This window comes from Haliotis rubra, unplaced genomic scaffold (genome assembly GCF_003918875.1).
Source record: "Haliotis rubra isolate DU_JTF1 unplaced genomic scaffold, ASM391887v1 Scf63, whole genome shotgun sequence".
Taxonomy (NCBI): domain Eukaryota; kingdom Metazoa; phylum Mollusca; class Gastropoda; order Lepetellida; family Haliotidae; genus Haliotis; species Haliotis rubra.
Genome location: NW_025767335.1, coordinates 843965 through 868100, shown reverse-complemented (window position 1 = coordinate 868100; position 24136 = coordinate 843965). Strand labels below are relative to the sequence as shown.

The window sequence follows — 24136 nt, the reverse complement described above, 5'->3', positions numbered from 1 at the left end:
TCCGTAAATACATATGTAATTATATCCCAGAAATAGCAGCAAAGTAGCAAAAGCTGTAACCAATAATCAAATTAATGTTTTTCATCTGTTACCTTGCGTTGGAAAGTCATGTATCAAAGATTGTTGAATAAACCTGCTCATAGTTATACAAAACTCAGCCCAGGAAATTCAAACTTAGATAATTGGTGATTAAATTACAGGAAATAGACTCTCTTTGTCATACTTACTTCAGTACTTAAAATGAGATTTTCTTGTTGTCACCAATTTGGTGTCGCACCATGTCAACAAATGGTGCCTTGGGCTGAAGGTCTAAACGACCAAACATCATATAGAAAAACAATAGAGGACAAAAATGATTTCATGGCAAATATCAGGATCGTGTATGTTTTAAAGATGCACTTCATTCGGGGTTGCTTTATAGATGGGGTATATAAATCAGCTTCAAGTTTGCAGATTTAAAAAGGGGGTTGCCTTATACATGGGGTGACTTTGTTCGCAGTGAGGTGAGTGAGGTGAAATTGGGTTTTGCATCGTGCTTGAGAATATTTCGCTCATATGACGACGTGCATGCGTGTGTATGTGTATGTGCGGTTGCTTGTACTAGCCCAGACTGAAGCTGGTTTTATAGTGCTAGCCCACTGAGATACCATGCCACAGTGAAGCATGAATACCCCACTCAGACACATTATACTGACTCCGAGCCGACCAGTCCTTGTTGTACCCATTAATGCCAAGCGCCAGGCAGGGACCAACAAGTACCATATTTTAACGTCTTTTGGTTTGACGCGGTCGGGGATCAAACCCGCGACCTTCCGCTCTCCGGCTGGACGCTCTAACCACTACACCACGGAGGCGGTCTGTTCGCAGTGATGTAAGGTGAATGCATGTTGAAATTCTTAACACTCTTAACATTGTTAACATTATTCTCTAATTACATCAATAAAATGAATATGTTTTTCTCTCCTCAGGAAAGTACTATACAGGACCAGGAGATAGGAAGTGGGTCAAGGTCGCGGCACCAGTCAGGTCAACAAGAGCCGCAGTCATCAGGCTTCAGCCAGCCAGTCACACCACAGAGTGCTGCCAGTTTCTCTGATGCCTCACAGTTTGACATGCTCAAAGATGTATTTTCTGATCCTGCAAAGAAGAATGTTGAACAGGGTGGACTCATGCAGAATAAGAATCTGAATAATTTTCTTACAAAGTTGTGGGAGAAAGGTGACAAAAGTTCTGAGAAGGCCGGTGATGTGAGGGTACGTCAAAAGAAACGTAAATCCTCTAGTTCTGATGTGGACAGTACAGAAGTGTTAGAAAGTGATTCTAGTGTTTCACCTGGGCACCAGAGCCGCCTCTCGCAGAGGAATGCTCTCTTGGCCCAGCTGTTGTCAAAGAAGGCAGCCAAAGAGACTGTAGTGAACACTCAGCTAACTGTGAACCCCACAGCACTGCCTCAGCAGAGGATCCCTAAAAACATCACAGAGAAGTTCATCCAAATCCGCTCCAACAGCCAGGAGCTACGTCAACATCCATCTGACATAGGAGTCGACAAGGAGAGCAGTCTGACCCCCAATCCACGGGACAATCCTCGCACAAACCCAAATGCTCCCTTTCCAGGCAATACAAAGCCTGATGGTGCCATTGGTGGGGTTGATAACTCGGGACAAATGAACACAGGTGTCCCACCTCCCCACAACATGGACTCTGACAGTGCCAACAGCTTTGACAATTTCCAACAACTGTGGGCCTTATCCCAGGCCAACGAGTCTGTGAGCATGGAGATCGAAGCAAATGGTGGCGATAGTTCTGATCCACTGCTTCAACAAATCCTCCAGCAAGCAGCAGATCTTCAGCATGAACTGACTGCCGGCAACCTGAACCAGGTCGTGTCGACTGCAGCTTCCCTTCCCCAGCCCCAAACACCTGTATCCTCAAACGCTGCCCACATGTCTACATTATCAACATCAACCCAGGTGACCGCATCTATTACTCAACAGCAGCAGTCAACATCTAATGCTGAAGAAGTGAATATGATGCAGGAAGTGGAACAGCTGATGGATCCCTGGGAAGAAATAGATAATATTCTAGGTATTAACTCACAGTCCAACAACCAGCAGATTGGTCCAACGTCGGTCACGGAGCAGATGGCAATTGATGCCATTCAGAGACAACTCATGAGTGAGGAACCAGTGCAGACTCCCAATTCTGTTTCTACTGGCAATCATATACGTAACGCCAACCCCAGTATATTTCTCGGGGCTGCTAGCCAGGCTTCAAGTACAAAAGCAGGACAGATGCCCACTCGCCAAACTCTCGCCCAGTTACAGATGGCTCGCAACCTACATCAACAGCAAGCCGGGGCACTGGGTCAGGTCACAGGGTTGGATGCAGCATTCACTCAGCAACTACTACAGCAGCAGCAGCAACAACAACAACAACAACAACAACAACAACAACAACAACAACAACAACAACAACAACAACAACAACAGCAACTGCAGTCACTTCCGCCCCAGGGAGCCATGGCCCAATCCATGCCAGGCCAGATGGGTCCACGTTTCCCTCAGCCTCAAGGTGAGAGTTCTATCCTTTTTTAACCCATCTTGCATCCTTGAAGTTACATGTTAGTATGTGATATTGAGGTTGCATTGTAGAGAGTATTCGCTCGTCATGTCTAGGTCAGACATTTTATCTCCCATATTCAGTGATGATGTAGCTGTTTATCTATGTTAATGTATGGGACGATCATCTTGGAACTACAATTGTTGTAATGTATGGGATTTACAATCATCGTAGGACTACTATTATTGAAAGTCTACATTCATGTATGGGCCGATCATCTTAGGAGGGCGGTGGGTAGCCTAGTGGTTAAAGCATTCGCTCATCACGCCGAGGACCCAGGTTCGATTCCCCACATGGGTACAATGTGTGAAGCCCAATCTGGTGTCCCTCGCTGTGATATTGCTAAAACCCAACTCACTCACTCATCTTAGGACTACGATTATTGGAGGGTATGTTAATGTGTGGGAGTGAAGATCATTTAGTGCTACAGCTGTCAAACATTGTTCTTCCTTCTTCCTTCTTCATTCATTGTAAGTGTAGCACAGTTTGACATTAATCACTGAGATCATAATGAAATATCTTCAGCTTTAATGCAACAATTTGTTTGCTTTGTAGTATCTCCCGCCGTGATGTTGCTGGAATATTGCTAAAAGCGGCATAAAACTAAACTCACTCACTTGTAGTAGCTGTGCCCTTGTAGATTTTGTCAAGTGATTGCTTTAACTGTGGAGGAGATATGATTACACCCACACCAGTATTCAGGAAGAAATTATGTAATATTTGCTAGTGAAATAATCAGATTGTTAGATTATCAGAATATTTAACTGACACCTTTCTCCTGCTGTGCAGCTCCAATAAGTCCGCTTGCCAGTGCCTTGCAAGGCCAGTCCCCACAGCGCCCTATGTTCCGAGGCATGAACCAGACATCAACAGCCGTACAGGTGCGACAAACGCTGTTGCAACAGCAGAAGCTGAAGCAGATGGAGAAACAGCGCCATCGGCAGGCACAGGAAAGACAGAGGCTATTACAGCAACAGCGACTTATCGCGTTGCAACATCAGCAACAGCAGAAGTTTGGGCAGTTCCCGCAGGTAGGTAGAACTGTGCCGTGACTGCTTGGTCTAAGTCTTATTTTAAAATCTCAGGATTCCAAAGTGTCATTGATAACAGATACAGTCCCATTTGTAAGATCACAGCTGAAAGCTGATGGTGTCTTATATTCTGTTTTAAGTTCTTAATATTGAAAGTAGTTTTGGACAAAATGTAGCTATTTGAACGATTCCGTCTTTGACATAATGGTCATTGTATGCTGCCCATCTTTTATTGTGTGCTTGCCTGTTTCCCTTAGATGTGGTCCAGGAATGGCTTTGTTTGTGCTGTTGGTGATAGTTTGTGGATGTGGATGTTTACCTTTAGTTTCAAATTCACCTGGTGTAGTGTACATCATGATTGGAAGGAACACGTGACAAGCCCGGCCACCTCAAGCTTTGTAGATCATCTGGAATTCATTTCGTTCAAATTGAAACAAAATCATGCTTTATGTTCAAACCAAGTAGGTTTTGATTTCTGACAGTTTCACTATGTGTGAGCTTTGCATGGAGTAGTTCTTCCGACTGTCACTCCACAGACACTTGTAATTCTCAAACACTATGTGACTCTCCGACCGTTTTGTTTCCGTAGGGAAATATGGGAGTAGATGGCCACTTCCCTGAAAACCTTGGTGAGCTAATGAACTCAGGCCACGCCCCAAATGTTACCTTACCTGTGCAGGTATGTGATACAAGCCGCTCGCCTTTAGTAGGTCAGCTACACTGTTAGTCCAGCCTGATACTATGTGCAATATTGCCAGCCCAGGTGAACTTGAAATATCTGTACATATTCATATATATTGTGATCCAAAAATGACTACGACTTGAACATCGAAGATCTGTCACTATTCAGGTTGTTGTAAATGTTTTCTTTCAAGTTGGTGTTTATTTTTAAGTTTGTGTTGAGACTTGTGATGAAGTTCCACATGTGTTGGTGTGTAGCTGTTGTGGAGTATTCATGCATGGGTTATTGTATTCCAGCGAGGCCAGGCCATGCCAGGACCCATGTCGCCCCGGTACAACCCGGGTAGCATGTCGACTGGGAACCAACCAGTAAGTCCCATGATGCCTCCCTCAACGCCACCCTCCCAACTGTCCCCCCACTTCGGACAACAGCAGCAGTGGAACCTCCACCCACAGCAGTCCAGTGCTCTGCAGGGCGGAGTGGGACTTGGACAGGTTGGATATCCTTATAATATGGTTGATAGTGAATAAATCCTTATAGTATGGTTGATAGTGAATAAATCCTTATAGTATGGTTGATAGTGAATAAATCCTTATAGTATGGTTGATAGTGAATAAATCCTTATAGTATGGTTGATAGTGAATAAATCCTTATAGTATGGTTGATAGTGAATAAATCCTTATAGTATGGTTGATAGTGAATAAATCCTTATGTATGGTTGATGAATAAATCCTTATAGTATGGTTGATGGTGAATAAATCCTTATAGTATGGTTGATGGTGAATAAATCCTTATAGTATGGTTGATGGTGAATAAATCCTTATAGTATGGTTGATGGTGAATAAATCCTTATAGTATGGTTGATGGTGAATAAATCCTTATAGTATGGTTGATGGTGAATAAATCCTTATAGTATGGTTGATAGTGAATAAATCCTTATGATGGTTGATAGTGAATAAATCCTTATAGTATGGTTGATAGTGAATAAATCCTTATAGTATGGTTGATAGTGAATAAATCCTTATAGTATGGTTGATAGTGAATAAATCCTTATAGTATGGTTGATGTGAATAAATCCTTATAGTATGGTTGACAGTGAATAATAGTGAATAAATAGTATGGTTGATGGTGAATAAATCCTTATAGTATGGTTGATGGTTAGTGAATAAATCCTTATAGTATGGTTGATAGTGAATAAATCCTTATAGTATGGTTGATAGTGAATAAATCCTTATAGTATGGTTGATAGTGAATAAATCCTTATAGTATGGTTGATAGTGAATAAATCCTTATAGTATGGTTGATAGTGAATAAATCCTTATAGTATGGTTGATAGTGAATAAATCCTTATAGTATGGTTGATAGTGAATAAATCCTTATAGTATGGTTGATAGTAAATAAATCTTTATAGTATGGTTGATAGTGAATAAATCCTTATAGTATGGTTGATAGTGAATAAATCCTTATAGTATGGTTGATAGGAATAAATCCTTATAGTATGGTTGATGGTGAATAGATATAGCATTACACATTGATACAAGATTGTTAATAATGGGTCCTTGTGTAAAAAAATGTTGTTTACCTGGAATATGCTATCAGCTTATCGGCACAAATTAAAAAGGGCAAATTCAATATATATATATTTTTTCCATTTAACTAAATTTATTCGGCAGATCCATGAAACAAGTAGATAGAAACGCATGCTGTCTCAGGTCTTATGTTTGAAGTATTGAATTAATGGCGTAACTAAAAATAGAATATTACTTATCCAGAAGTGGTAATCCCCAACACTGGCCAATCACATGTAAGAACCTCCTGGTGCCATATCACAGCTGATGGAGTTTGATGTGTTTAATCTCTGTGAGGTTCTTTATTGTATAATCAATAATTATAACTTTATATGAACACAATACCTTTTTTGTCCTTTTCCATTGTGCAATTATTTCTCTTTCCACATGATCGGCTGTCCAAGCTTATGATCATCAGTATTGGCCAGAGTTGACATTTTCCTCATTCTGTTCAGCTGAAACAAGGACAAATGAGAAACATGGGCTTGCCCATTGCTGTCTATTCACAGTCTAACCTTATTATTCATGTTGAAACCTTCTTGAAGATCTGTGTTAGAATTGATTTTTGGCAATGACCAATTGTTGTGTAAGAAACGACTTAAGGATTAGATGGTTTGGCTTGGTGACTTGGTTCATGCATGTCATGAATTTTGTAGATCCTTGTCAGTTCCCTGATTTGCTGGTCCAGTGGTGAACTAATCACATGTTTGTTGATGCCAGGGATCCCAGTTCCCGCCCTCCAGCGTCACAGATCTCTCTCTGGAAACATGCCGAGTCCAGGAGGTCAGAGTTCACCTCGGTTCCAGTTCCCGGAGAATCAGTTCCCAGCTGGCCAGCAGGGGGGACAACTTGGTTTGTTCCCTGGAGGCAGCCAACAGGGGGCAGCACAACAGCAGCAGGGAGGACCTCAACAAATTTTTGCTCAGAATAGACTCATGCAGAGACAGATGAGTTTGCCACCAGGTGAGATATTGATTAGTTCATCAGGTTGGTGTAATTAATGAGTTGTGCACACAAGCTTTATTGTTCATCACAGGTGTGTGTACTTGGGAATCACCTGTAGTACAATTGAAGCTGTTCATGTGCCCAGGAGTTCAATCAGGTAGGGTTAGGGTTACACATGAAGCTTCTGGAATAGAATGTTTTCTGTCACTCTCTTAAATAGGACCCGTGAAGATCCGGGGTAGAATAGGTCTTCAGCAACCCATGCTTGCCACAAAAGGCGACTTTTCTTGTCGTAAGAGGCGACTAACGGGATCGGGTGGTCAGGCTCGCTGACTTGGTTGACACATGTCATCGGTTCCCAATTGTGCAGATCGATGCTCATGGTGTTGATCACTAGATTGTCTGGTCCAGACTCGATTATTTACAGACCGCTGCCATATAGCTGGAATATTGCTGAGTGTGGCGTAAAACTAAACTCACTCACTCACTCAAATAGTCACTGACCTTGACCTTGGGGTTCAGATTGGATTAACATTCCAGGGTGATGTTGTACAAAACAACCTTAGCGCTAAGACTACCTTAAAGTATGGGAGTTTAGGCCAACATAGTGCTAAGATTGCTATGTACAACAGCACCCAAGACATGCATTGTATACCTCAATACAATTTTGAATGTGTTGGAGTGTTTATCTTACTCGAACATTGAGGTCATGGTTGGTAAATATGAATTTCCTCAATATCCAGCATCAGCTTCATCCTTACTGGTGATAAAGATACTGTGGAGCTACATATTACCACAGTACATGGGAATTTGAATGTTTGGTGGCCTTGTGGCCCTGGTGTTTACTTGCCTCACAGACAGCCCAGGTTCAGTTCTGAGCATGGTTGAAAGTTGTAAGTTGATGCCCTTTGATCTGAAATGGTTTGTATTTTATTCAGGGACATATGACCCTACACACTTACTCGTAAGACGTGTGCAATATATTTCATCTCAAAATCACATTGACAGTGAAATGCTATTAGCCAGGATCCGTTGGTCCAGAAAATCTGCTGTTAATTTCAGTGACAAGAACTTTGGGATCGGTACTGTTGACGCTGACATCACTTTATAATTTTTTTGTCTCATCAAGAACAGCTAAAACTGGTTATTGCATTGTTTAAGTGTCATTAAACAATGTTCATGCATTGCATATTTCTCCCCTTCCCTCCGCAAACAGGCCAGCCATTGGCTGTAGCCAGCTTTGTGCATGTGCTGTTATGGCTGTTATTGATCATCTGGAAGATATTGTTGGGCATATTATCTCAGCTTGTTACGTAACAACATCACTCATGCCTTGGCAGCTCATGGCTGAACTTTTAACCTCGTTCCCCGTCGTCACCTTAACAGAAGTTTCAGTAGTTCGACTCTCTCTCTCTCCAGCTGGGTCTTCACTCTTTACAATGCCTTGTGTCAGAGGTAATATTATTTCATAATTTTGAAAGATATTTGATGTTTATTTCAGTTCCCAAAGTGATGTAATGTGGTTTCTATAATTATTGATTATAGATCAACATAAATGTGATGTTTGTTTGTGCAGTGAAAGATGGTTTCTGTTTATTGTGATTCAGTGCGAGTGCCATGTATCTGAGGTCCAGGTGGTTCTTGGTAGAATGTATGTGGAGAGGAACGGCTACTCTTCATTGTTCAAGGATTGTTCCTATTCTATATTGAATTTTTGCATTTAGTCATATAGAACGTAATGCCTTACTGTTTATTGATCTGAATTTGTTCCTTGTGTGAAGAGTGTCTGTATGTATGCGTCAGACTCTGATGTGTCTGTGTCATCATACCCTGGCTTCAGATATTCCTCATGATGTCAACCACTGTTTGTGGAGCTGAATTAATGATCGGTCCTGCACACTCTATTCCTTGTGTGAAGAGTGCCTGTATGTATGCGTCAGACTCTGATGTGTCTATGTCATCATACCCTGGCTTCAGATATTCCTCATGATGTCACCACTGTTTGTGGAGCTGAATTAATGATCGGTCCTGCTCACTCTATTCCTTGTGTGAAGAGTGCCTGTATGTATGCGTCAGACTCTGATGTGTCCAGACTCTGATGTGTCAGATGTGCTATCATACCCCTGGCTTCAGATGATCAGTCCTGCCTCATGACTCTGATGTCTGTGTCATCATACCCTGGCTCCACTGGTTGTGGAGCTGAATTAATGATCGGTCCTGCACACTCTATTCCTTGTGTGAAGAGTGCCTGTATGTATGCGTCAGACTCTGATGTGTCTGTGTCATCATACCCTGGCTTCAGATGTTGCTCATGATGTCACCACTGTTTGTGGAGCTGAATGTCAATGATCTGTGTCCTGCTCACCACTCTATGTATGTATTCTACTGTAATGTAGCAAGTGAAGAGTGTCAACCATTCATGTGTCAGGTCCACACAATACAGGTTGCATCGGATGTGCCTGTGGTCATCACCGTGTCACACCCTGCTTTTAATATGGTCAATAATGTTTTTGTTGAACTATGTCATGTATGGCTATGTAATGCTAGCAAGATAAAACCAGAAAGCAGTCTGGGCTACTTGCTACAACCATTCATTTGTCATATCCAAAATATTCTCAAGCACGATGTTAAATACCTCACCTTACAGGTTGCATAGCTGTGATATCGCAAACTACTAAATCACGACTCAAAATATACCTACTTTCATATCTCCCTGATTGTGTGGTGAACCTTGTTTTCAGTTTGGTATCGTTACGTTTCTATTGGAAGCTATGGTAAATATTTAAATGATTTCATGTTTATTTGGGGAATGTTGAATTTATCCTTTTCTTACCTCTTAGTTACAGTTGTGAAACTTTCGAATTGGTTTGATTGTCTTCATTTGATTATGTAAATAATATTTTTATACCTTTTGTCTTTTTCAAATCATCCCTTTGTTTTTTCGTAGTTTTCAAACGGTTGAATGTGCTGTAGTTTCAAGGAACTATGGTATACACAGAGATATTCAATGGTTTTGGTGTAGTGCATTGTTCTTGGGGTATTGTATAATCTGAAGTATTCCATCTTAGTTTGTACATGTTGTAGGGAAGAAATGGTCTCTTGTCCTCCACATGTTTGAATGAAAATGAGCTTTAGGCATTTACAGTATGTGACCTAATTGTTTAGAGTGAGTGAGCTGGGTTTTATGCCACTTTTTGAAATATTCATGCAATATAACGATGGGGGACACCAGCAATGGCCTTCACACATTGTACCCATGTTGAGAATCGAACTTGGGCCTTTGGGGTAATACTTAACACAGTGCACTATACAGGTACGGGCAGGTCGTGTCGTGTCGGTACATCCATAAATGTAAATGTGAAACATATCACGAGTTTGTTTTCACTTGGCAACAAACAAGCATGTCTTTGGTTTCTCTTGTTGACCTCCCCTGGATTGAAAGTTTAAAATAGGAAGTGAACTCGTACTAGTAACTAGTAGTGTTTGGCTAAAAAGTTTGACATTTGACATGACCCACAATAATTTCTGAGTGACCCACATAACTCAGGGCTGGTGGGCCATGGGCTAACTTTTTAGAAATGCTTGAATGAACACTGCGGCATCCACTGACTTGGCAACAAATACCACTGTCCCATTCCCTGAAGTGATCTTACTGCATCCACTGACTCGGCAACAAATACCACTGTCCCATTCCCTGAAGTGATCTTACTGCATCCACTGACTCGGCAACAAATACCACTGTCCCATTCCCTGAAGTGATCTTACTGCATCCACTGACTGCAACAAATACCATGCCCCATTCCCTGAAGTGATCTTACTGCATCCACTGACTTGGCAACAAATACCACTGTCCCATTCCCTGAAGTGATCTTACTGCATCCACTGACTTGGCAACAAATACCACTGTCCCATTCCCTGAAGTGATCTTACTGCATCCACTGACTCGGCAACAAATACCACTGTCCCATTCCCTGAAGTGAACTTAGTACTAAGAAAATCAGTTCTGTACAGTCCTAGTGCTAAGATCATCGTAAATCCCATATTTTACATAATACTTGTGTTTTCCATTATTTTGGTACTTCATTGCTACCTTCATTTACCATTCTACCCATGGAATCAAAGTTCTTACAAAATTTGTTACTGTACATGAAACATTTTCCTTGGTGACAGATTTAGTTTATTAGAGACATTTGTAACAGAATCTTTTCATTTTGTGATGGATCTCTCCTTGATATTGCACAATAAGACAGTAGATACTAGACTTACTTATGAGAATTACCCCAGAAAATGTTAACAATTAACAAGTCAGTTTCCATGACAACATGCAGACACTGGTAATTCCAGCTGTGTCACATGTTTATTGATCTGTTTGTCCCAAGATTCTGTCAGGCATTGTTCACACTCTAGTGTGAGATTAGTGAAATATTCACTCATAGTTCCTTGTGGTTGTTCATACTCTGGCACAGTATGATTCTTGTGTTTTTGTAGTATTTTGTGTCTTGTATTAAATGATTTGTTGATGTTTTGATGACACTGTTACATGTGGCATGTTTATTACAGGGCGTGGATCTCCCCGCACACCTCACAGCCCGTACGGCAGCAGCCCTGACCCCATGTTGATGTCCCCTCACTCTATCTCCCCCAACTCTCGCCAGTCTCAGCAGCCAGGAACACAGGTACATCATAGATTGCATTCTTACATGAAGGTGTGGGTTAGAATTGGTTAACATTCAGCAGTCCATGCTGGTCATAAATGACAACTAGTGGGATGTGAGAGTTCAGGCTGACGCACTTCACTGAATTTGATCATGTCCCATGCTGCTGACTCAGTTTATACTCCAGACTTGGTTGTTACCATTTTGACACTGATTTTAAGGGTCAAGTTTGGGGGTCGGCTTATCTTTGGGGTTGGCTTATAAACTGTAATATACAGTATTATCAAGATGAGATTGCTAGTTTTATCATGTTTTACCATAATGGATAGTGTTATGAAAGCCACAAACCAATCAAAAACATTGGGTATCAAGATCAGCTGGATATGGAAATGAATCTAAAGCTGGAGCATCTTTTTATTGACGTGAAGTCTGTTTGTTGAGTAACATATAGCATAACAATACACTTAAGTATTGGTTTCCAGATGTGGCAGAGCATATATAACCTGACTGCAAATCATTTGTCACATTGTAATAGGTAATCTTATATATCTTCCCTCTGTAAAATCTCTGACATAAATGCTGTATTTTGGCTGTCATCCTAAACACAAATCCTAAAGATTTTCAACAGAAGTCTTCTTCACTGTCAACTGTCTATAATCAGTCATGTAGACAATAGTGTCCTAAGGCTTTTGTGTACTTGCAAGGCAGGAGACTTCACTTGTCTGTATGTATTGCAACATGGTTCATAAATTCTGTTGATTAAAACATGTAAGAATAATTCTGTTAGTTGATAGGATATTCTTTATCTATCATCCTGCTGTAAGATGTTTAGCCTGCGTTTCCACCACCTACTACTTGTATCTTCAGGTGAGCCCAGGAACTGGCTTCAACCAGTCCCAGCTGTCGGCTGCTTTCGCGTCCCAGCCTCTGTCCGCCCCGGCCAGTTTTTCAGGCCCGTCACCAATGTCCACTGCCACATCCAGTTTCAACCAATCGCTGCCTTCTTCATCTCAGGGCATTCCTTCCCAGCAGTCTTTTCAACAGCCTTTTGACATGCAGTTCTTGGAAACAGGGCCAGACGGGTAAGATCACTGCTGACAAAGGACGGTTGCTTCTTGTGGCTATTTTACCAACATGTGAAATTTGTTTTAAGATACCTCTGAGGATAGCTACGAGATAACTTGTAGTAGCAAATTCTGTTCCATTTGATAATTTGAGTATACTCGTGGTAGGCAGTCAACATGTTAAACACAGATGGCTGAAGAAAATCGTTCATGCCTAAAAAGGTTGTTTGCTCTAAGTTTTATATTGTAACTCAACTGTTGAAATGTATATTGTATTGCCACAAAGTGTTTAACGCCCTGTCCTAGGTGTTGATGTAGATTGGTTACTTCCAGAAAAAAGCCTGTCATCTCGGGCGACCTGAACCAAGCAGTGTCCAACTCAACGTCACAGTACGTCAAACAGGAGCTGCGTATCATCTGTAGTGCAGCGCTCAGAGAAACAGCTTCAGTCACAACAGCAACAACAGCAGCAGCAGCAACAACAACAGCAGCAGCAGCAACTTCAGCAGCAACAGCAACAGCATGAGTCAATGTCATTTGACACTGGAGGAGAACTGCCTTTAGAAATTTTAGAGACCAGTAAGTAGGAATATAATGATTCAGAGACGCTTCGATACTTATTAGCAGGGCAGATGGGGTAGCCTAATGGTTAAAGCGTATGCTTGTCACACTGAAGACCTTGGTTCGATTCCCCACAAGGGTACAATGTATGAAGCCTATTTCTGGTGTCCCCTGCCATGATATTGTTGGAATTTTGCTAAAAGTGCTGTAAAACCATGCTTACTCACTCTTTGAAGGGACAAATGGCATGTTTCTCGATGACATTGGTCTGGTCGGCTTTTGTGTTTCACCAAAGTTGTCAACATCTAAGACCAGCATCAATTCTGACGGGTAGACCCTTGAAGATCCGAGTTAGAATTGGTCTTCAGCAACCCATGCTTGTCGTAAGAGGCGACTAACGGGATTGGGTGGTCAGGCTTGCTGACTAGGGTTGACACATGTCATCTTATGCCATTTGCATAGATAGATGCTCATGCTGTTGATAACTGGATTGTCTGGTCCAGATTATTTACAGAATGGTGCCATATAGCTGGAATATTGCTGAATGAAACTAAACTCACTCACTTCTGACAGGTAAGGATATGAATGAACTACAGTCTCTCGGGTTGTTAATCCCAACTATCTCACTCTGTTGTTACAGTTAACGACATGACGAAGGAGCATGCAGCTGTTGGCCTCAATCCTCTTGATGACTTAGCAGAGAATGAGGACATCCTCAGCTCCTCCAGACAAGAGGCCAAGAAGAGATACGAGCAGTTCCGTGCCTTGTCTACAGGACAGACCCAGTATAGTAAGCAAATATAGATCCAAGATCAGCATTAGAATTAGTCTTCAGCAATCCATGCTTTTTGTAAGAGGCGACTAATGGGATTGAATGGCTCCTTGACCTGACCATGTCCAGTCTCTTACATTTTATTAGCTTCCATTAAATAGCTTGACGTTTGCTGAGTATAGCATTAAACACACAATACTAACAGCAGGATTTCCCCAAGTGTGTGAATCAGGTTGTGATGTATGTGGTTTACATATTTGTTTTTCAGTTCAGTTATGTTTCTGATAAGGGCGAATCAGGGGGAGAAAACAACAATATGTGCTGTCCAAGGGGTGATAATACTGATATGTGCTGCCAAGGGGTGATAACTGATATATGCCGTTCTATGTGATAACACTGATATGTGCTGTCCAAGGGGAGATAACACTGATATGTGCTGTCCAAGGGGTGATAACACTGATATATGCTGTCCAAGGGGTGATAACACTGATATATGCTGTCCATGGATGATAACGCTGATATATGCTGTCCATGGATGATAACGCTGATACATGCTGTCCAAGGGGTGATAACCCTGATATGTGATGTCCAAGGGGTGATAACACTGATATGTGCTGTCCAAGGGGTCATAACACTGATATGTGCTGTCCAAGGGGTGATAACACTGATATGTGCTGTCCAAGGGGAGATAACACTGATATGTGCTGTCCAAGGGGTGATAGCACTGATATGTGCTGTCCTAGGTGATAACACTGATATGTGCTGTCCAAGGGGAGATAACACTGATATGTACTGTCCAAGGGGTGATAACACTGATATATGCTGTCCAAGGGGTGATAACACTGATATATGCTGTCCATGGATGATAACGCTGATATATGCTGTCCATGGATGATAACGCTGATATATGCTGTCCATGGATGATAACGCTGATACATGCTGTCCAAGGGGTGATAACACTGATATGTGATGTCCAAGGGGTGATAACACTGATATATGCTGTCCAAGGGATGATAACACTGATATGTGCTGTCCAAGGGGTGATAACACTGATATGTGCTGTCCAAGGGGTGATAACACTGATATGTGCTGTCCAAGGGGTGGTACCACTGATATGTGCTGTCCAAGGGGTGGTACCACTGATATGTGCTGTCCAAGGGGTGGTACCACTGATATGTGCTGTCCAAGGGTGGTACCACTGATATGTGCTGTCCAAGGGGTGGTACCACTGATATGTGCTGTCCAAGGGTGATAACACTGATATGTGCTGTCCAAGGGGTGGTACCACTGATATGTGCTGTCCAAGGGGTGATAACACTGATATATGCTGTCCATGGATGATAACGCTGATATATGCTGTCCATGGATGATAACGCTGATATATGCTGTCCATGGATGATAACGCTGATACATGCTGTAACCTGATATGTGCTGTCCAAGGGGTGATAACACTGATATGTGCTGTCCAAGGGGTGATAACACTGATATATGCTGTCCAAGGGGTGATAACACTGATATGTGCTGTCCAAGGGGTGATAACACTGATATGTGCTGTCCAAGGGTGATAACACTGATATGTGCTGTCCAAGGGTGGTACCACTGATATGTGCTGTCCAAGGGGTGGTACCACTGATATGTGCTGTCCAAGGGGTGGTACCACTGATATGTGCTGTCCAAGGGGTGGTACCACTGATATGTGCTGTCCAGGGGGATAACACTGATATGTGCTGTCCAAGGGGTGATAACACTGATATGTGCTGTCCAAGGGGTGGTACCACTGATATGTGCTGTCCAAGGGGTGGTACCACTGATATGTGCTGTCCAAGGGGTGATAACACTGATAAATGGTGCTCATGGGTTTATAAGTCTGACATGTGCTGTGCAAGGGTTTATGACAGTTTTATGCTGGTCAGTGGATTATAAGGGAGACATGTGTTGCTGGATTTACAGTAAATATTTACTGTTCAATTGGTTATGACACTAGTTTTTACATGTGCTGTTATTAGGTTCCTGATCAGTTTGGAATTCTGTACCGTTCCTTCAGACTGCCAAGCATGTTAGTAATGCCATATTTGTATTGCAGTCCCAGATGATCCAGAAGCCAAGGCTACCAGCTTGTTCCGCAATCAGTTGTTGAGTGCTCCCCAGTCAGATCAGTCACAGAAAGGCTGCGGCCAGAAGAACGAGCTTGTGACACAGGTCAACATCGTGCAGAGAGAGCCACGGGTACGTTCCTTATAGTATTCATTTGCTGGGATACATGTGCAACTCTCTCAGTAGACATTCTCCAAAGCAGGCACAAGCAGGCAGAATCAGAGTGATTAAAATTAGGGTGCACTTGACCGAAGAGTGGAAGGGAATAACACTGAGAGGACCCACATAGGATGAGTCATTGTGTTTCATCAGTCAGGATGAAGTCAGTTTGCCTCGTAATGTGATTGGGACCTGGCTAGCTATTCTCGAAACGTTCGTAGCCCTGCGAACTTCTTAAGCCCATTCTTAACACATTGGCTACGATCAAAGTTAAGAATTCTTAGGGCTACGAACGTTTCGAGAATAAGGGCCCAGCATCTCACACTAGTAACCAGATGCTGCATGCTTGTCAATGCAGAACTCAGAATAGAGGGAGACAAGTTTGTTCTTGCAAGATGACAAGCTGGTATGCTGGAAAGATAGTTAGAATTTAAAACATTCTTGCTCCTAATTTACAATGTTTGTCGTGTACTGTCAAGGAGCCATGATATGTTGACTAGTTTCAAAGTGAGCTGGCCTTTCTGTGGTTTGGAGTTGTATGCTTTATAGATACTTTGTGTAACATCAGCAATTTTACTTTCTTCACTTTCTGAATGTCATGTTAAACTCAAGTCATTTCACCTCGTCTTTCAGTCAAGAATCTCAATAACTTTATTGTGTTCTGATATTGATGTCCATAAGACCCCTGAAGATCTGGGTTAGAATTGATCTTCAGCAACCCATGCTTGTTGTAAGAGGTGACTAACGGGATCAGATGGACATGCTCGCTGACTTGGTTAGACACATATCATATCCCAATTGCGTAGATCAATACTCATGCTGTTGATCCCTGGATTGTCTGGTCCAGGCTTGATTATATACAGACCCGCCATATGGCTGGATTATTGCTGAGTGTGGCGTAAGACTAAACTCATTTACCCATAAGACTTGTAGATGTTGCCACTAACATCATGTTCTTGGTTTTGCAGACCCCTATTGATGATATACGTCCGGCAGACCAGAAGAATAGTTTATTGCAGCAGCTGCTGTCTGAATGATGAAGTGTGATGCTAGCAGGGAGACTACGCTGGACGGGACACAGGGCTTTCACTCTTTACTGTCAACCCAGAGATGCCACAACATTCAGAAGAGGGCAAGAAGATGATATTATTTTTGTATGTGAGATACGTGTTCTGTTGTGTTGTGGAGAGGCAAGGAACCATTGCTCAGTAGTGTCAGCAGCCGGCCATTTGTACATAGTTCCACATAGTATTGTGTCGGAAAGCAGACATCATGATCTCACGGCCGCCTCTGCCATCTAGACGGACAGACGAGCGGACACAAAGACAGATGGCAGTATTGTGCATTACCATGGAAACTCAGGTGGTTGATGAATACATGACATCATGTATATCACGTTCTTACAAGAACTATGGAGGGCAGGATTTATTTAGCTCCTCTGGAATATGGAGGGCAATTTTATTGAAGCTCCTTGACTATGGAGGGCAAGATCTATTGAAGCACCTCTTGACTACAGTGGGCAAGATCTATTGAAAATGCTCTTGACAATGGAAGGCAAGAGCTATTGAAGCTCCTTTTGACTGCGGAGTGCAAGATCTGTTGAAGCTCCGCTACACTTCAGATGTTTAGATACTGTATCTGCTCTTGACTACAGAGTCAAGATTTATTGAAGTTTCTCTGGAGACTAAAAGATGATGGCTATGAGCCAGAGGAAAATTCATGATACACATATTCTTTGCATGTATGTTTTGCAAGTATGGCACAGCGCAGCATTGTGAGATAGTGCAACTTTATGGGCAGCCGAATTTGGCGGTATTGTTGTGATTCTAAAGGAGGCAGTGTGATAAACAATGCTTACAGATTTCCCCACTAGCAGACTTGGAGCTTGTTTCAGTTCATTCAGTGCACAAATCTACAGGACTGACAACTGCAGTGCGTTGAGCAGCAGACAGTCAAGTATTTAGTTGTTGCTTGTTGAGCTTCATCGGACTCATTGTGTACTCACAAGTGTATCTTCATGATTTCCATATCCTTATGTTCATCATCATGTGAGTTCATCATTGTGTACAGCACGTAGCATACAGATGTGTTGTGCTGTTCACAACATTGACACAGTGTTGAGGTCTTGTGGCTGTGTGTGTCGCCCATGCCAGCCGGTTAACTGATATTGACAGTGCATATCACAGATTCATGACACCGTGGAACGCCATTCGTCAGTTGTGTCACAGAATTATGACTCTGCATCTCAACCCATCACTCGACCTTAGATTTTAGGGTATGCCTTCCACCCCCAAGTTACCGAAATGGTATCAACTGCCTTATGATGTGGACTATGTTGATGATTGGGGTGGAGGACTATTACATTTTGTTTTTAGGGTGGGAGAGTGATTAACAAGACATTTGCACAGAGAATGTATTGTATGTTTATACAGATAAAACATGTTGACTGCCTCTCGCAGAATCAGCCTTCTCCTATGTTAAACCAGGCCATCAAGCTCCATCTACATCCTCAGTATAACGCCTCATCCACTTCCTCCTCACTAAACAGCAGATCTGATACAGAGGTCTGAAAGGAAGAATGTTTTAGTTTCAGAATGAATAGTTTCCCGAGGGATTGTTACATACGAAATGTCATCAGTGTTCAGAGCCGAAGTTTTTATCTATGTACTATTTTGGGAATTAATGTTTTAACACAAAAATGGACAGAAACAGTCCCTAAACTGGTTGATGTTCGGACTGACAGACTTCTCATACAATGTGGCTTTTCAACGAGTAACAGTATCCATGGCAATGTTATTGAGAGATCCAATGTCAGCATGTCTTTGAGTAGAAGTGAGGCGTTGTATTGATGGTCAAAGTCAAGGCTTGGTGCAACCTTATTCAGTGGTTTTGCCTTGAGTTCCGTGTTAAAGTGAACATTGTTTTCGTACGTACAGAAACTCCTTCACTGGATGTGAATGTATATTTCTGTTGATAGTTTCTTGTAGGTGCCTCAGATTTCAACACTGCGTGCGTGTCACAGACAAGGCATTTTAATCCAGAACTTGTTAGATCTGATATTTATTATCCTATAGCACGAATGTCAGAGCTTTTCTACTACTTCTTTATTGGATTTCCATTAAGTAGGTCTATATGCAAATTGCCGGTTTCTCAGACTGAATTAAGTAAATGTATACATTGTATTATATATTTTGAGAGAATTGATATATGTAAATAAACTAGAGATTGCTATGGGGTACAGTCAGCATTTTCGGGATTGCATTTTTAAAATTTTCTCAGAATTGTATAGACTTAATATTCAGGCTTTTCTGTCGAGATTTTGTGACAAATGGTATTTGTTATATTTTCCTTAAGAAATAAAATTTTAGTATATTTATTGTCAGTATTAACAATTAACTGTATGGATTTCAATGAAGAAATTCTACTTTGATCTATATTTCAAATGACAACTTTAGCACTGGAAAATAGCAGTTATTCAAATTTTAGATTGTGTTGCCGAGATCTTCTTTTATAGTTGCTAATGGATTAAATATCATGAATAAAATTAACTGTGTTCATTTTCAAAGATGTGTAATTAGAAGAAAGTAATTATTTCCTTCTGATGTGGTGCATGTTTCTTAAGAGTTAAACCTGTGGATGATGCAGACAAGTACCCAAGCTGATGAAGTTGGATTTAAAAATGAAGTACACCAAAACTTAGTGTCGTCACCTGAGGCATCAAGAATATTAGAAACAACATTTCATGAAATGTAGAGAAATTATTTGTTGTAGATTTGTTAAACATATCTGTTGATTAATTGTATCAAATTTCTTTTATAGATGATCAAGTGGTCATTCCTTATTGTGGATTGTCGCACTGGTCATGAGAAGCGTAGTTGTTCGATTTGTACAGTTATAGTGTTTTATTTCTTAGAGGTTCAACCTCATGAGGAAATTATGGTTGCCATGGAAATGTCAAATGGCGTTCCCATGACCACTACTAAAAGTAGGACGATTTTTGTTAGTTTAAAAAAGTGCTATATAACTTCCGTTTTCTTCATCCCCAGTGAAAATTTGTTTCCTGTATCTATTCTGTACTAGATGTCATGTCTTGTTTTCGTTACCATGGTTACGGCCACCGTCGTTACAGTTGCTAACGCTGCCACAACCAGTCCCCTATTGTTCTGTTGACTTCTTCTATTAGTTGCGGGATCGTATCGGCAGCACTTTGACGTATGTCTGACGCGTGACGTCCTCCTCAGATGGCGTATTTTTGCAGGGAGGAAGGCCGGTTAAAGTGCATATTGTTACATGGATGGCAGTTAGAACTCGGAGACTGGTAAGAAGGCAATAAAATACATGTATGATTATACAAAATTTGTCTGTTGTTTTGTTAACCTCTGTGTCTTGACATGAAATCCAGGACAGAAGACATGGTCAGTGTGAGTCATACTTTTTACTTCTCTCATCAACTCCCTTAGCACACACAAATATTTATTCCTTAGCACATACACAAATGTATTCCATAGCACATCACAAATTTTGTCCATAGCACATACAAAAATGTATTCCTTAGCACATACACAAATTTATTCCTTAGCACATGCACAAAGTTGTTCTTCAGCACAATTGTGTTTTAAAGACCATATTGCAGGTTAAAAAGGTCCCCTGGTATTGTGTACCTTTTGAAGGTGTCTTCTAACAGTAGATGGAAACCCAATATCCAGATCAGCAGGGTCAGAAAATGCAGAACCCAAAACTCCTATAATCTCTGAATGTAAATGACATCCTGTGTCCAGTGTGTCCAATGAATAAGACAGGTGTTGCACAGTAGCATGTACCAGAAACCTCCGATCGTGGGTGTGTCAGCACACTACATTGCCTGTGGGTCTCACAACCTGCTTCTCTTCAGGCTTTGCATGTGTGGGGATTCCAGGTATTAGGGCCATCGGCAACCTGTGCTTGTTTTTGGTAACAAACTGGTAGGATTACATCGTTGCATTTCATTTTCTTGAATCATTGTTTGTCTGGTCCAGGCCACTGTCTTATTTATAAAATATTGCTATTGTCAAGACAACGTTATGGCGTTCTTCCGTCATCAGCATGGCACTCATTTTATAAAATATTGGCCAATGCCGACATGAACTAAACTCAGACTGAATTCCGACGGGAACAGCAAAGGTTGACGTCTGTCGAAGGGAGGCAACTCTGTTTACTCCTAAGCCTGCTCAAAGTGTTTGCATAGTTATTGTTGCTGAATGGCTGAGAAAATGCTGCTATCAGATTTTCACTCACTCACTCACTCACTCGTGTGTAGTATGTATGACATTTTGTTCTTCGGTACATTTTGCCACGAATTGGATGACCTGTTTTGATAATTAAATACAGGTAAATTGATTAACTTGGATGAAATATTGGGATTAGGGATCGTTCATAATTTATGGCTGGCTGGCTGGCTTTGTACACAAAAGTCACCATCATCATCATCACACACGCACACACACCATAAATTTTAAACCTTTATTTAATGAGATCAAAGTTAATAGTGTCAGTAATTATTGGATCAGAAACTGTTTGTTACCATATAATTTTGACGTGTCAGCTCAAGACTTGTCTTGAGATTGCATTCCAGAGTTTTTGGGAACTGTTGCCAGTGAGTTGGTGAGTCAGAAGACCTCTTACAGTCAGAATGGACCAGCCATGGTGGTCATATAATGACACATTTGTTAGCCAAAGCTAATCTGTAACAGATTGCAAACATAATGATACAGCTATGTGGGTGTTTTCTGATAACTGGATTTTAGTCGTAAAATAAATTCTGACATTTGTTATTGATGATACGTATTTGTTACATAACCAAATCCATGGAAAAAAAAAATGTGTTTAACATTTGTTTATGCCCATTGGCCAGTTCATCTTCCCATTATGAAAATCTAATAACAAAACGTTAGCACTTCGTCCCCAATCTTGATTTGATGTCTGTTGCTTAACAAACAAGAATCGCCTACAAGTAAACACCTGTACAGTTTCTATTTGTATCAGGGGCGGTGGGGTAGCCTAGTGGTTAAAGCGTTCGCTCGTCTCGCTGAAGACACGGGTTCAATTCCCCTGATGGGTACAACGTGTGAAGCCCATTTCTGCTGTCCCCCGTCGTGATATTGCTAGAATATTGCTAAAAGCGGCGTAAAACTAAATTCACTCACCCAGTCCTAAGTAGCAACAGCCCACAGTCCAGACCCGTACAGTAGAATAATACTTATTTGAGAATCAGTCATTTTGAAGAACCTTTCATGGGATAGAGGCTTGATAAAATATAGAGATTTGAACACACCACAACTTTCTTGGCTTGTAAAGCTGTTACCATTTCTCTGACTTAAGGGGCGGTGGGGTAGAATAGTGGTTACAGCGTTCACTCGTCACGCCGGAGGCCCGGTTTCGATTCCCCACATGGGTACAATGTGTGAAGCCCATTTCTGGTGACCCCTCTGTGTTATTGCTGGCATATTGCAGTAAAAAAAGCGGCGTAAAACCATACTCACTCACTGACTTAAAATACCACCTTTCTTGACAACTACAATTTTAGTTTGACCTATACTACCAGACATAATATTTATCTCAAAACGTTCCGCAGCGTTTATACAATTTTGCAACCGCATGACTGTGTCAGTAATGAGGATATCATTAGTATATTGTAATAAGAAAGTTTTATGATATCAGGATGTAATTCTGTAGTGCCAAATCATTAATATATATACTAACGGAAAAAGGTAACTGTGCATCACATAAAATGGGATAAAATAATATTTATTCGAAAAGTATCAAAATAACCCTAACTAAACATGTAGCAGAGCAATTTGCATTACATTTTATGTCGGGTATCGCGCGTGGCACGTGTACTTTGTGCACAATAAAATTAATCACTTTTTGCAGGCTTTTTGACACCTGAAGTTCACACACCTGATATTAAAAATGAAGAACGGTTGGTTATTTTCTTGCCTCTGAATGTTAGGTTTAACCTAAAGTGCGGGTACGCCATGCCACGGCTTACAGAAAATCAGCGTCTCCCCGCCATGGGTATGCTGGAGACTGGCATGGGCCCAAAATAAAGTGGCCGGACATTTTGGTGTCCATTGAAACACGATCTCATCTCTATGGAGACGTTTTCAGCTTCACGGGAACACGAGAGATTTGCCTCGGACGGGCCGTCCACGCTTGGCGTCACGTCAGCAAGACAACCACATGCGGCTGACCCATCTAAGGAATCGATTCCAGACTGCCAGTTTGACTGCTCGGACCATTCCTGCATGGCTTACGTCCAATCAGTTCCAGGGCTCCGTTTCACAAAGCTCTCGTGAGCCTACTTTTCTCGTAGCATTCGTATTTCCTATACTGTAACATTGGGAGTACGAATGCTACGAGAAACGTTACGAGATCTTAGGCTTACGAGAGCTTTGTGAAACGGGACCAAGGACTGTACGGAACCGACAAGGGTAGCCCATCATCCGGTCCCGACGGCCTGCAAATGCCCAGTTTTGCTCCAACGTCACCGACAGGCACGTCTTGGGGAGTAGTCACATCTCATGGTCGGACACAATTTGTCATTGTCAATGGCAATCTAACAGGTCTGCGATACAGGGATGAGATCATTGGGCCTCGTGTGCAGACGTTCATTCAAGGACAGAGACGTAAGTTCACGCTTCAGCAGGATAATGTCTGTCCACATGTCGCTGTTGTGTTGTGACAGATTTCCTGAGACTGCAGAACATTCCGGTACTCCCCTGGATAGTTGTTTCTCCGAACCTGTCCCCTATCGAGCACGCTTGGGATGAAATGGAGTGACGTTTATGTAAAGACTAGAATCAACCATTAACCTATAGTCCGTTTGGCTCAAAAGCGGACCGATGAATTGCAATCTAATTCGAAAACTAATAAACATAGAATACTCAATGAAACGCTGATCATAATCAAAACATCATACCCACTCTGTGAGGTTTTTTTGCAGAATTT

At 41.6% G+C, this 24136-nt stretch overlaps 1 protein-coding gene across 1 annotated transcript in view; it reads left to right on the top strand.

Moving 5' to 3' along the window:
• The window catches only part of LOC124256485 (nuclear receptor coactivator 2-like), a 166448-nt gene extending 145947 nt beyond the window's left edge, over positions 1-20501 (top strand). Inside the window, 13 exon segments of the mRNA XM_046690473.1 lie at positions 969-2571; positions 3409-3650; positions 4240-4329; positions 4629-4826; positions 6621-6819; positions 6822-6863; positions 11406-11521; positions 12368-12582; positions 12898-12991; positions 12993-13143; positions 13766-13915; positions 15981-16123; positions 17119-20501. Coding sequence (XP_046546429.1) covers positions 969-2571; positions 3409-3650; positions 4240-4329; positions 4629-4826; positions 6621-6819; positions 6822-6863; positions 11406-11521; positions 12368-12582; positions 12898-12991; positions 12993-13143; positions 13766-13915; positions 15981-16123; positions 17119-17187 — 3312 coding nt within the window. The 3' untranslated portion in view covers positions 17188-20501.
• Positions 20502-24136: the final 3635 nt, after the last annotated feature.